The sequence below is a fragment of the Apteryx rowi genome, unplaced genomic scaffold (assembly GCF_003343035.1).
Source record: "Apteryx rowi isolate R43461 unplaced genomic scaffold, aptRow1 scaffold_260, whole genome shotgun sequence".
Lineage (NCBI taxonomy): Eukaryota > Metazoa > Chordata > Aves > Apterygiformes > Apterygidae > Apteryx > Apteryx rowi.
The window spans coordinates 250873-264657 of record NW_020448975.1 but is presented as its reverse complement, the minus strand read 5'-3'; the positions used below and the strand labels follow the sequence as shown (position 1 = coordinate 264657).

Sequence of the window (13785 nt, the reverse complement as noted above, 5' to 3'; positions counted from 1 at the left end):
ACACTGAGCATCTGCAACACGCCAGTGTGCATCCCTTGGCATAACAATGGCTTATGTCACCTTTGGAGTTCATCTTCTAAGCACTGGTATACAGATGACTTTCCAAAATAATGTACTGCATTGGACACAAGAATTTTCACGGTTCATGAGAAACAAAAAATTTTGTGTCATCTAGTCAAAGCCATGTTAAAAATGACTCTCAAAAAATAATACTGCAAATTCCCATTAAAAAAATTATATTGTATCTAATTCTGCAATACTGCATCAAAAAATCAAGTTTCTTCTCATAAGAAGAGTATAGAAGCCGAACACATATCACACAACACAACTGTCACTAGTGGACACATTCTAGACTCTGTATAACTTGCTTCTTACCCAGGAAAATCATCTGAGGATCATTGTGAACAATTCCCTAAAAGCTCCAACCCATTTTGAAGTGGTAGACAGAAAAAATTAAGCAAAGTGCAGAGAGGGATGGAAATGATAGGAGGTGACTTACCTTTATTTGCATTGTATTAATAGGAGAGCTTGTCTGACAGTGCAATGGTCCATGTGTCTGAATATGAAGAATGTAAAGAAGAAATTCTTCTCTACTGGACACAGGCCAGCTGACATGGAGAACTGTACTGTTGATAGCACTTGGTCCTATATTGTGCAGCTGTCAAACAAATATCATCAGTGTACAGATTCCCAAGACAGCAAACAATCACAAAAAACACAGCAATGATCACTTAGACATTTTCAAATTCTTAATGTCCACAGCCCTAAAGTGCTTTGGGAAAGAGGTATAAATTATTATTCTCATTTTATTGATGAAGAAACCTGTGACAGGACCTTCCCATGCTATTCAGAAAGCCAGTGACGCATCTGGGAGATCAACCTGTTTTGTCTGAGTCTGTATTTACAAAACCCATAATCTTTCTCATTTTTCCTATATATGAAAGACCTGAAATTACCTAAAAACAAAAATAACAAACCCCAACCCCCAAACCAAAGCCCACTAGCAAAACACACTATACAAATATGTACACTGATCTTTAACAGAAAATACTGGAAAATAGTAGCTGAAACTTTAGGACAGAAACAAAGCACATTTCAGGGTGCAGCAACAGAAAGTTTTTAGCAGACTCTTCAACTAGTTTTTGTGGTTAACAACTCTATTTTCAAACTTTCTCAGTTCAAATTTCCCCCAAAGAAAAAAAGAAAGTAGTATTCCTAGAGTAACCTTCTAGGAGATCATTTTTTTCCTGGGAAAATGAGTAAAAATAGAAATAATAGAAATTAAAAAATTATGGACTATTAGAATAGTTTTCTTATATCAGTTTACAACTTGGAAAATATCTGATGACTGCATTAACTTTGTATATGTCCTAACACTGGTTACGAGAGCTAAAGAAGCAGAATGCCACAGCAGAAAGGAACAGTGTAGGGACCTTTACTCAAAGTTTCTAGAGATACAAAGGAGCCTCCTTTTTTAAATGTATAGAACTTCTGTGATTCATGGGCTTTATTTAGAACCAAATAAAACCCACTTTCAATCTTGCATCTTCTTCAGTGAAGGGTTTTGGGGTGTGGAGCTTACTTTTTTTATGCTTTGCTGCTATCAATAAATGACCAAAAAGGCTTCTTTAATCACTGTAACTATTTAATCACTCTAACTATTCAAGTATGCTTGAAATCACATATATTGCTCTACCAACAGTCCAAATGGGTGAGATAGGAAGATTTGTTATAGATTTTTCAACACAGAGAAATGTGTTTAGATGCGGAATTTACAAATAATATTTTATATTTTATAGTCTGATTCATTGCAGTTCAGTATTAGTTTTGCAAAATTTTAAACTTTTACTGTTAAGTTCAATAGTATATATTTTCTTGAGTGCTGGTTTGTGAATTATAACCATATGTGAAAAACTTTGTTTCACCTCTTGAATAAAGGTCATTCATCGAATTCCAGAGATTGTCTGTATTCCATATAGTTCACTCAAAGCACTTGTTTCTAACCTGAACTCCTCTCCTTTTTTCTTTTGTTAATGACCAATAGGAAAAACAACACCACAGGATAGAAAAATGTATACTTCAAAAGAGTTAAGAGTTATTTTCAACAGAATATTTTCAACAGAATATTTTCTGGGCAATGAGCTAATGTTACATTTATATCTCTACATTTTTTCAGTTAGCTAAATGTTAAAGGAAACATATTCTTTCCTGTTCATAACATCCATAGCTTTTAATGAAAATTCAGTGAACTCACTGGAAGTATTTGACATGGACGCTAATGAGCTTCCATGCACTATTTCTAAATCTGTCAAAACAGCCAAAATATTTAGAGATCCCTTAAATGTCAAAGACAGACTCCTACCATAAACTAGTGCCTCTGCCACTAACATGAATAGGTACTGGAGTTGTGAATTCCCAGATTAAATCTGAACCATGTGCTGAAGTCAGAATATTTACATATTCTGCACTTTATCTAGCTGCAGATAAAGACAATGACCCAAATTCATCAGGATTTCAAGAGGAACAGCTTCAAGTCCTATGGAAGCAAATATCATTTTTACCTCATAGATGTGTTCTACTAAAGGACCAATTTCTTCTTCTTTTGTAGGTTCATCTCCGGGTTCCCAGTTTTGAAGTGGCAAAACAATTTGTGGAGGGTGAGACACTCTGTAATATATAAGAAGGATTAAAATGGTAACTAACTGTTGCCAGTTATCAGCTGTATTATCTTTAGGCAAAATTAAGACCACAGTAGAAAGCTGAACTCAACCAATTTCATTGGAAAAGACATTTCATTTAAGGCAGATCCATTAGAATTAGGTGAGATGAACAATACGATGTTTCCATAAAGTCTTACCGAATCCTTACAGACCATTGAGGAACAGCATTTTAGTTTCATACTTCCTCTGAAGGATGGTCCTTTCCAAACAAGGAAGTGAGTCTTTCTCTGTTTGCAGGGAGAAATGCAGTCTGTCTGGCATTCAGATCATTCTCCCTGATGAGGTATCTGAACAGATTATCCATAGAACTAGAGTAATGGTATGTAAACAAATGTATTTTCTCACTCTCATCCAGAGTCCGTAGGTGCTTAATGTTGTGCATCTTTCTTCCCTGCAATACAGCTTCTAGTAACAGAGATATTTAAGGTTCTTACTGTAAATTCCTCAAAACCTCGGTTATGAATCCTTAAAAAACCTGACAAAGCAGTCATTTACCTCATTTTACAGATGGGAAACTGAGGTACAGATAAGGCAAATTACTTCCATACAGTCACAATGGAAACTGATGCATCAAGAAACTGAATTCAAGGCTAGAGCCTGAAATACTGCAGGGTGCCTCCCCCTCTGCTTTGCAAACGAAGTGGCACTTAGGGTGATTGCCTGAAAACAATGTTGCAACATTCAAAACCTAAATCAAACATAAATGAAAAGACAATGGCTGAGACTTTGACATCTGTCTGCTATTCTGCTACTTTATTAATTTTTCCCTTCTTTGCATGACCTCAAGAAAGGACCAAGCAGACTTCTTCTAATGTTTCTATTTGAATCACAAGCATTATTTTCGATAAAACTTGGAAGCTGCCTGAATGGGTCTCGTTCAGGTACTAACTTTAACTTTGCTTAGATGCTGAGATCTTGGAAAATCAGATCCCAAGAATTTCTTTTAGTATCATAGGTGAGTTCTGGCCCAGATATCTGTCATCTGCTTGTATTGGAGGTAGCTCTTGGTTTTAAAAGAGTAAGTATTATCGTTTCTTTACAAGGGTCAGCTCTCACTCAGTTTTGCTGGTTTCCAGATTCTTTAGTGTACAGGAAAGGCACACAATTTCAAAAATTGTTCTGCCAAAGCTCTAAGTTTGCTGACAGAACAAATTTAAAACAAATTAAAATTGCTACTGAATTTTTTGCAGACTATTGTGTTTGACTAAAAATAGAAGATAACAGTGATGGACCTCTACCACTGATGTTCATTCACTTTCCACAAATCTAAACACAAAAGCATCACTCCAAGTGCAGTTTGCCCACTGAGAACAGAAGACTGGTTGTTTTTGTTGCAAATGTTGACATTTTCAAAATATTTTTGGGAAAAAAAAAGAGTTCTTGTGTCCAGCTCTAATGTCATGTACAATGAGTGAAATGTCTGAGAGAAACTTGTCGACAGAATACAGCTTCTCAAAATAACATACGATTCTGGAGAAGAATGACTTAATATCAACTGTCTGAAAGTACAAATCTTCATGAAGTTTAAGGCATCCTGGAGTATCCAGCTAACTCGAAACACTTCCCCAGTATTCAAAAGGCCAGCAGTTCCTACTAACAAGTATGCCAGAAGACAAATTTACAAGCTAAAACCAAATAATAAAGAAAATGAAACATATTCATAAAAAAAGTCACTTTAAATGAGGTACTTCGCCTAACTTGTTATATCTCACAAATGGTCTTGCTTGCAAGAAGTATTTTAATTATAAATCATCTCTGGAGAATAGGAACTTTCCTGTGTTGTTCGAAAAGCCCAGACATAGGGCTCCTTAAGCTAACACAAAAATATTGCAAGACACAAAGTGTACATAAAAAAAAAGAAGCAGGCAAAGGTTTTTAAAAAAATCTGTGTTTTCTGTTATATTCCATGTGCAGTGTTTTTCTCATCTACAGAATTACAAAGTTAAATGTAGGCCTTTAATTAAAATGATTATAAAGTTTATAAGAATATGCACATTTATTTTGGCAGAGTTTATAGAGAGAGAGAGTTTATTTTGAGGACTTCTGATATTGATGTGAAAGAATTAAAATTAGATCAAACAGAAATACTCTCAGTTTTGGTTATTTTATTTTGTATTTTTAACATTTGAATAATTTATTAGTTGAGGATTTTTCCTAGACTTTTAGGTGTTCAGTCAAACAAGAGTGCTGAAAAATAAAATAAAGGAAGTAAGTTCTACAAAAAATGATTCACGGGATATACAATAAATATTCTGCCTGCTTCAAGACCTCCCAACAGAAATTACTTCCTTCCTAAATCCCTCATTCCTCCAGTGCTCTTTCAGTAGTGGGAATGACAATTGCAACTATAAAACACTTAACCTTCTTACAGAAAAAAAAGGTAAGCAGAATAATCAAATCTCAACAGTTAGCAGAGCAATTACTCATTGAATAAACTATCTTACATTTTTTTTCCTTTCTCACAGAGGTGGTATTTGCATGCACTCGCTGTATATATATATGTATGTGTGTATCCACACAATTTGCTAACTGTGCTTAGTTTTCCTCAGTAAAATGTATAATGATTCCAGTCCCACTTCATCACTAAGCCCAACTCTACGCACAGGAATAGGGAAACCAACATAGGATGTTTCCCTGCCCAAATGTGGATACAGTCTCTCTTTTATTTTTATCTAGGAAATACTGAGCAAATAGTTCCCTTAGAGCTGGGTATGTTTCAGCATATCCGAAGTAATTAGTAGGATCAAAAAAGCATCTGGGAGTTTTCCTTTGTACATGCATGCTATAGTGTATATGAAAACCAAAGGACTTAAGAGGAAAGGAACTGGAAGTCATTCAACTAAATAATTTCTCTGTATTTAATTGCCTGCTTTTTAGCACTATAGACAGCAAATTTTTCCTTCTTGTGGACATGCTCTCTTTAACAACTGAGGTTGTTTTTGCCGTTTTCTGTGCCTATTTATTACAGAGCTTTTAATTAAAAAGAACATATTATGGCATAGAAAGAACATGATGGTAAAGAACCCAAAGAGTTTGCAAGATTATTCTGTGAAAGGGATGAGCAACCTCAGTGAAAAAATCCGAATCTGCAGCCCTGAAAGTAGCCCTTATTGAAAAATCTCATGTATCCATAACCATTTCACTCATGCATTGAAACTCTAGCCATTCCCTAACCTGGGTGCACACCCATGGTAACACTTGGCAGTTGTTCTCTCTCAACATTTTCTCTTGCATCTGCAGCCCACCAACTAACCCCTTTGATTCTCATTTTCTCAGCCTCTACTTCTAGTTCTGTGTTACCTTCCCCCTCATTTTGTAGTTTTCACCTTGTTAGTAGGACACTTTCTCTCTAGCTTGTTTCCTGTGACCACTACTAACAACTACAAAAGATGAAACCCTAATCTTATTTCTGTTCTTGTGAAATAAGTTGTCTTTCTATGGCTCCTTTTCAGAAATGTGAGCATTAACCTATGTCCACACATTCTGTTGTGTGCCTGTCCTCTGCTTTCCATTTATCTCCAACCTTATTGCCTTCTTAATCTGGAAAGCACTTATAAATTGTGATGAAAAATACTTTATAAAACTTCCCATTAGTCTTAGGTGACTATTAGACCAGAAAATATGATCTCTGTGATCTGCAAAATCGTTGAATTCTTTTCCAGCACTAGGTAATCAAAGTATTGTCTTATAAATAATTACAATAAATGTATTTTTATACAATCCATAAATGCATAAATAAATGCATTCCTATTTGCATACATCTAAGGTAAAGAGGCAGGTGGCAGCCCCTAGAGATCCATCATATAAGAGACCTCCACACTTCCTGCATCAGCCAGGTCTCACGGCCTGATTATGGGAGTGAAGCTGGGGCATGTCCCTCCTGCTCCCCCCCTGCAGTGCTGAGCCTGAGTAAGGTCCAGGGCTGTAGTTTGAGAAGGGGAGATGGAAGAAATCTGAGATCCCAGACAAAAAGCATTTGGGACAATTATTTGCTTTAAAAGAACATCCTGCCGACTCCCTCCAGGATGCCAGGATAGGAGTCTAGTTCAAAGACTTTACAGGGTAGTCTGAGATTCTTATCAACTAATTGCATTTTATAGTTTCCTAAACCAAACTGTATGTGAGAATACAGAAAGCAGGAATTAAAATCCTCAATCAAACCCAGTGCTCATTTATTTTCAGTATCCCTTGTGTCAGTGGACAGACACCTGCTTCTGACAGAAATGTAAGAACTCTACAGTATGAGCTGATTGAACTCTAGTCATAATCATAGCTCATTCCTTATTCATCCTCTCTCCCAAGGTCTCACTCTGCTCCCTATTAGCATATGCCTTGCCATAAAACACGTGTTTCATCATTCCAGTAATAAAAACAGCAGATTCTGCTTTGGTGTTCAGAATTAAGTACATAGATAGTTTCACAAGCAGACCCACACATCCAAACAGACATTCTGCATTAGCAGCACCCATGGACACAATTTGAATGCCCAGATAAAACGATGGCTCCAACTGCTGTTATTACACTGTAGGATTCTAGTGTTGCATTTGCACAGACATCCGTAAGTGTAATGGAGTCCATGTGGGCAGTCCTGCTTTATGTGACAGGATAAGTACTTAGTAGCTGCATCCTGCAAGGCTTGCAGGGGTGAGACTCCCTAAGAGTCTTGGGTGTTCTTGGTGGATAAGGCCCTCGAGATTATAATATGTGGGAAGATTCACCACAAAAAATAGTTACTGTCATGAATTGAAATGGTGGAATACTTACCCTCTGATCTGTACTTGAGCCACCACACTGATGTTGATATGGAGGTTAACTAAATTGCTGGTGGGATTAATCTTGTTAGAACTGGAAGAGATGTGCACATGGGTTAAAAACGGTTATTTAACAGAATTCTACACCGTTAGAGATACAGCACTGAGAACCCACAATGTCTAAAATTAGGAAGCAGTGCTATTGGACATTGTACAACATGGGGCGTGTTGTTGCAACTCTTCAGTCCTGTAGGACACTGGTATTTAAGTCTGATGTTATTTGAACTCATCTCATGTTTAATAACATAATCAGCTCAAACCTCCATTAAAGAATCCTATGCCTGGATATGATGATATAAATTTATTTAGCTCAGAATATCATGTAAATTCCCTTGTTCAACTTAGCTATCTGTATGTATCTGAGTATCTGAATAGAATCCAAAGTTGTTTCAGGTATTGGAGGAAAGCAGCATTAATGAACAAGATAGCCTTTGTCATAATAAGATTTGCTTTTATGACTCGCCAAGCTTGTGACTTCTGCACGACAAAGTCTCTAAAGAAAAATAACTGAAATAAACCGTTTCTTCCCCTTTCTTTTTCTCCCCTCCCCCACCCAGAATCTTTACACTTTAAATCCCACTTAGCAATGAAAATAGATCCCTACATTTAAAGCCTAGTGCTCTCTTTCATTTTACTGTCTTTTCTTACTCCAACTCTTTAGTAGCCAAAGCTTCTTTCACTTCAGCAGGCATATTTGTGTGTCTATAGCCCATTCATGCACAGAAAGGTTTGTAGGTACAAATTCATGGAGATAGTCAAAATAAATATCTAGAAATTTAGAATTTATTTAATTATGGGATTAATGATACTAAGTTTGGAGGTTTTTTTCAAGCAAGCCTGGAAGGGCTTACTTGCCCCATGGAGACTAAATGTCTATTCCTGTCACAGTTTACTGTTATCACATCTGGGTAGCATCAGTCAAATGAAAACATTCAGAGCAGGCCAGCATTCCCAGCGACTGACTCCTGAGGAGTGAAGGGCAATACTGCTTTGATCCAGGCCTTCTGGTTACAGACTGCTAAAATTAGGGGCAGCTCTAATTTGTTTGTAAACTAATGCAGATTCTCCTCAAACATTAGCTGAACTTTTGATGTAATCCTCTACTGCCATTGCTTTGAGCTGCAGTCACTTAAACCTGGCTTTTAAGTACAAAAATGACTATGACATTAATTTGTCATAATAAGCTGCTCTCCAATTTGTATTATGGTAGTACTTTCCATAGAGTTAAAACACAGATTTTGATCGTATATATTTGGTATTCAAATCTTGTTTGTGCATTATGGTATTCTGTAGAAAAGCTAATAGTTTAAATAAAAGTTTCAGGACATCTCCCTCTCTGAAGAGTCTGTACATGCATACAAAATACACATTAGAAAAGGAATCAGATTTGAAGGCACTATTCAGCCAGCCTTTTGCCTATTTCCTATAAGTAATGAGCCTCAGTTTTGCAAATCAAAATATTTATTTTTCACTTGATGTCTTTGAGTAAATTAAAGGTCTCTCTGTAAAATAACTCAGGCCAAGACACAAATTCAGACATGTTTTCTGCTTCTCTTTCTTTCCATTTTTGGTCATTTCCTCTTTCTGCTCTATGGTTTTCTGTTTCCTTATTTTTTAAAAGATTGTTTTATCTGTTCGTTAATGAGGTAAAAATGTATAAACTGTAGTGCTGCTTGGGAAGGAATGTACAAAGCAGCATGCTTTTAACGATAAGGTATATTCTCTACACAAAAGGCTTTACTTTTTTGGGGTGCTTTTCAGCATTTTGATGCCAGTTTGTGGAAACTGCCCTGCCTTCTTGATAGTCCAATAAATTTTCTTCCGTTACAGTTTATTGAATCACACTCATGGAGGCAGTATAAGATGTTGCTATCTCTTGAAGTTCAAATTTATTTCTCAGTAAAGCCTTGACACTTTTTCCACCTCAGCTCTTCTTAGGTAGAAAGATCAACCCACAAAGCTCTGAACCTCCCCAGTCTCACAACAGGATAAAGGTGGTCAAGAGAGCTTCTGATACACATTTCAATCTTACAACTGTATTGGTTGACCTGACAGTGGACAGTGGTCTGGACGGTGGACCTACAACACAAAAGTTATATAGGCCTAACGCCTGCCCAGACATCTCTTTGACTTCTGCAGTGTGCCAAGTGCTGTGTGTGTCTACTGCCCTTCCCTAATTTATGAGCCTTTCTGCATAGCCTTTCCTTCCAGAGTTACATTCTGAAAACATGACTTAAACATTTTAAATGTCTCAGTTATTTACTACAGTGAGCATGATCAAGGCCCTCATTAAAGGCCAGACATGAGCAATTAAGTCTCTGTGTGTGGGGCAAGAAGGGCCCCATGAGGAACACTAGTGTATATTTGATGAGGACAGATGTAGCAGAAGCCCTGCCACTACTGAAAAAGTCTCAGGTTTGTTCTTGCCATTATTCTAACTCAGTCATTCTTCTCTGGAGAGTCCTGCACTTTTTTGTCCCTGGGGAAGAAGTATTGCCCAACATAAAATAGAAGAAGATTCCCCAGCAGTAATATCTCACCCCTGTGAATGCGGAGGAAACTAACGGAAAAATGACAAAGATTCACCTGAATCAAACAAACAGTTTTCTCTCTTCATGCCAGTATCTTTAACTAGATCCCCTACAAAATTTTCACACTTGACTTTCAAGAAACATTTTTAAATATTCAAGAAGCAAAAATCCAATAATTTCAAATACAAATAAATCAAGAGTAAATCTTTCTAAAAATACAGACAGAAAAAACATTAACAATATTTAAGTTACCTCTTTTTTTAAAAAAAATGGAGAACTGGTGAGCAGCTTTAACTGCTCTCCTTTTATTTTCTACATTGCTGTGAAGAAGTGGCATGATGTTTTTCTTCAGCACATGATGTGTTTTTAAATACAGCACTCTGTTACAAAAACATCATTGTTCATTAATCCTAAAGTGGAGAACCAAGTGCAAATTTGGCAAATCTGTGGAAGAACCTTGGAACACTGGCCAAATCAGTTAACCTGAATTTTAATGAAGTAAAATCCTCACAATAACCCTAAGACTGATTTAGCTAAACGCTAACAGAACTCTACACCTCAATTCTACAATCCTCCTGAAGAAAGCTACCATAGGAAAGTACATGCAATAACTACTAACATTGAACAGTAACAGTGAACTGCTTACAAATTAAATTCAGATATTGACAGCAATTCAGAATTCAAATAACCATATTCTTGATAAAACATCTAACCTTTTTATTTGAAGCTCAAAACTGATGTTGAAATCATCATTTTCAAAATGCTGAACAGAAAATCGGATGCCTGTAGAGAACTGGGAAAGAAACAAAACAACCAGTCACCAAAAATGGTAGGTCCTTCCCTATTGAGAAAGCAGTACTGTTTAATGTTGCACTTGATGGAGTTGTATAGGATATTGTTATTTTTTAAATCACTATTTAATAATATCATTTAATCAGTTTCAGGAGAAAATACCACCTATGTATCTCACCAGATGGAAAACTTGACTGGACAGAGGAAAGATCTAGAGGAAGAGAGAAGCATACATCTGAGAACACAACAGTGGGCCCTTCTTCATTGCTTTATACTGACAAACCAAAAGAAAATAATAGCTGTCTGGCACCGCTCTTCCTCGCCCCCATCCACGCATGCCTTTGTCCAGGTCTCCAGGGCTTCCTGCTCCTTTGGTTGTCCTAGCCTCCCTGTCTATAACTGTGACATAAAAGCTGCATGTTTTAGGTGCTGTGAGGCTGACTGATCACTTGTTTTTCTTTTAGAGGCTAAATTAGTAGAAGCTTGATATTTTAATTTGATTTGGCTTCGTTTTTTTTCACCGCAGTTTCTGAGAGCCGTAGTTCAGTTAAGAGGAATATGACTTCAAAGTTATATTTGCAGTTCAATTTGCCACAACGTGCAGCTTCTGACCAGTGAAGGTAAAGGGTAAGTGGGTAACCCCTCAAACTAAAAGAGATGAGGTCTTCCACCAGTGCACTTTGTGTTTATGGAAGAGGGAAGACTTCAAGTCTTCAGAGTCTGAGCTTCCCCCATCTGATAACTTCCATTTGCTTTGCAAGAAGGACATGGAGTAAAGCAGAATGAGTAATTCAGAAAACAGAATGGAATTCCAGGGCTAGTTAAAGAACGGCTATACAGCAACATATGGTTGGGTCTCTGTAACCCTCTTGTTGGACACAGATACAGCCTTGGTATGCAAGTGGTAGAGGAGGAGGGGCAGATGCCATCTGTCCTCCACATTAAATTAATAAAATTGCACCCTGATGTTTAAATTAATCCTTTTAATTGCCTGCTTTCAACTGCATGTGTTTTGAATTTGGCAATTTTTGAATTCTGAATTTTGCATTGAGACTGACAGCAAAGTATACAGCCTGTAATCTTGCACGACTTCTCACTCTCCCCTGTATTGCCTGATGGTAGAAATTCCTGCCCGATAACTTGCACACTGTGCTTTCTTTTTTTAAAAAAATGGTTACATATATGTGGAGAAACAATCATCCTGAGAAATTCATCAAATGGCATTAGGAAATGAGGATATCAGGGCTTCAGTTCTGCCAATATTTCAGTATAATACACCTGAAAAGTTCTTTTCTCATTTCAGTGTGCTTGTTTGGAAAAAAAGAAGAAAAAGAGTTGTCTGCTTTGTATGCTTTTCTTGGCATGCTTGGGGTAGCGTCATCAGCAACACAGCAGGAAACAATAATGTACAGTCTTCTTTTAGGGACCGTGATTCAACATCACTGAAGAGGAAAGATTTTCCTCTGTACTTACACTATTTGCAGATGGGGGTCATATCAGTTGTTTGAACAATTTTTAATTTTCAAGTCATCGTTAATTTTTAAAAATCTTCACTTAAAAATTTTTCCCTCTTTCCTCACTTGCAGCAATGGATCACTGAATCTTAATCCACCTGCAGAACCAGACTTAGCTAACATGTTTCAATTACTTCCTTCAGTTGTCCTGTACTGAAAGCAATATTGTCAGCCTAAAAGAAATGGCAAATTCAAGTTTTTGCATTCTGATCATTTTAGCATTGCAATTATAGCTAATCTCTCTTTTTGGAAGCAAATTTTTTAAGATGAAAAGATAATGCTCCTTAGACCAGACAGAAATGGAATAGCTGACCTGGAATAAAGATGCAAGCTATTGTTATGACCACTTTTTGGAGATGATTTTAACAACTGTCTTGATAACTTCACTCACATTTAAAAATCATTATATGATTTTTTTTTACTGAGACAAAAATTTCCAAATATGGAACTCAAGATTTTTCTCAGTTTTACATTGGTCTGTACAAATTTGTTTCCATTTCTAGCAGAAAAAAGATTCAGTGAACCAAAGATACTTTTCATCAGATCTAACAGAGCAGACATGAACTGCAGTTTTGATCTATTACATCCCTGACATCCCAGGCTTAATCACTTATTTAATACTGAAACACACTCCTACTGTAGGACTCTAATGAGCTGCAGATGTTGTTTTTTGTGTGGTCATATGATTTTGCTAATATCAGGTAGCCCTTGACATTGCTACTAATAAAGGGCCAAAGATGCTCACCCATACTTGATGAAAACCACTGAGGCCAAAGGAGCTGAATTTGCTTGAATTTGCAGTGGGTTTGGCCTAGTGATCACTGGACCTCCTTATTTTAGCAAGAGGTTTATCTGATCATACTAGTTTAATTTTAATTAAATTTTCCAAGCAAAGTCAGTTTTGTTGAAATTACATTATTTATTTGCCATGTTAGAAACATTTATTTTTGAAATAGGTGATGTTTACTATTGATAGTCTCTTAATCTGTTATTATGTTTGAGAGCACCTAGGAGTATGCTGGAAGATGGATGGCTAAATTTTTTTTTTCAAGTGTCTTATAGGGTGTATGAAACATACAGCCTCAGTGGTTTGGAAGAATGAGTTTCGTACATACCAAGAAATACGCAAGATCTTCCAAGCCTCCCAGTCATTTAATCTTATTTCTAGTCATTTCCAAAGTTCATTCAATCCTTGCCCTCCCTTGTTGCCAATGATGAGATTGCAAGAAGAGCAATCTCATTATTGAATTTCTAACCACCAGTGACAGTAAGGACTTAGGAAGCTTGTCAGACTGATCCGTTTTAGTGTCATGTATAAGAACTTTGAGCATCTTTCCTGTTTGCCTGTGAAATGGTATCACAGAGATCTAGTTTGCATTCTGGACCATATGGTGTTGTGATTTTCTTTTCCATTTCT

At 36.6% G+C, this 13785-nt stretch overlaps 1 protein-coding gene across 1 annotated transcript in view; it reads right to left on the bottom strand.

Annotated features, from left to right (window-relative positions):
- ITGA8 (integrin subunit alpha 8) overlaps window positions 1-13785 on the bottom strand; it is a 110861-nt gene that overhangs the window by 30675 nt on the left and 66401 nt on the right. Inside the window, exons 21-24 of the mRNA XM_026067676.1 lie at window positions 10776-10855; window positions 7485-7565; window positions 2562-2667; window positions 500-658 (exon numbers count right to left, since the gene is read on the bottom strand). Coding sequence (XP_025923461.1) covers window positions 500-658; window positions 2562-2667; window positions 7485-7565; window positions 10776-10855 — 426 coding nt within the window. The remainder of the gene's footprint in view (window positions 1-499; window positions 659-2561; window positions 2668-7484; window positions 7566-10775; window positions 10856-13785) is intronic.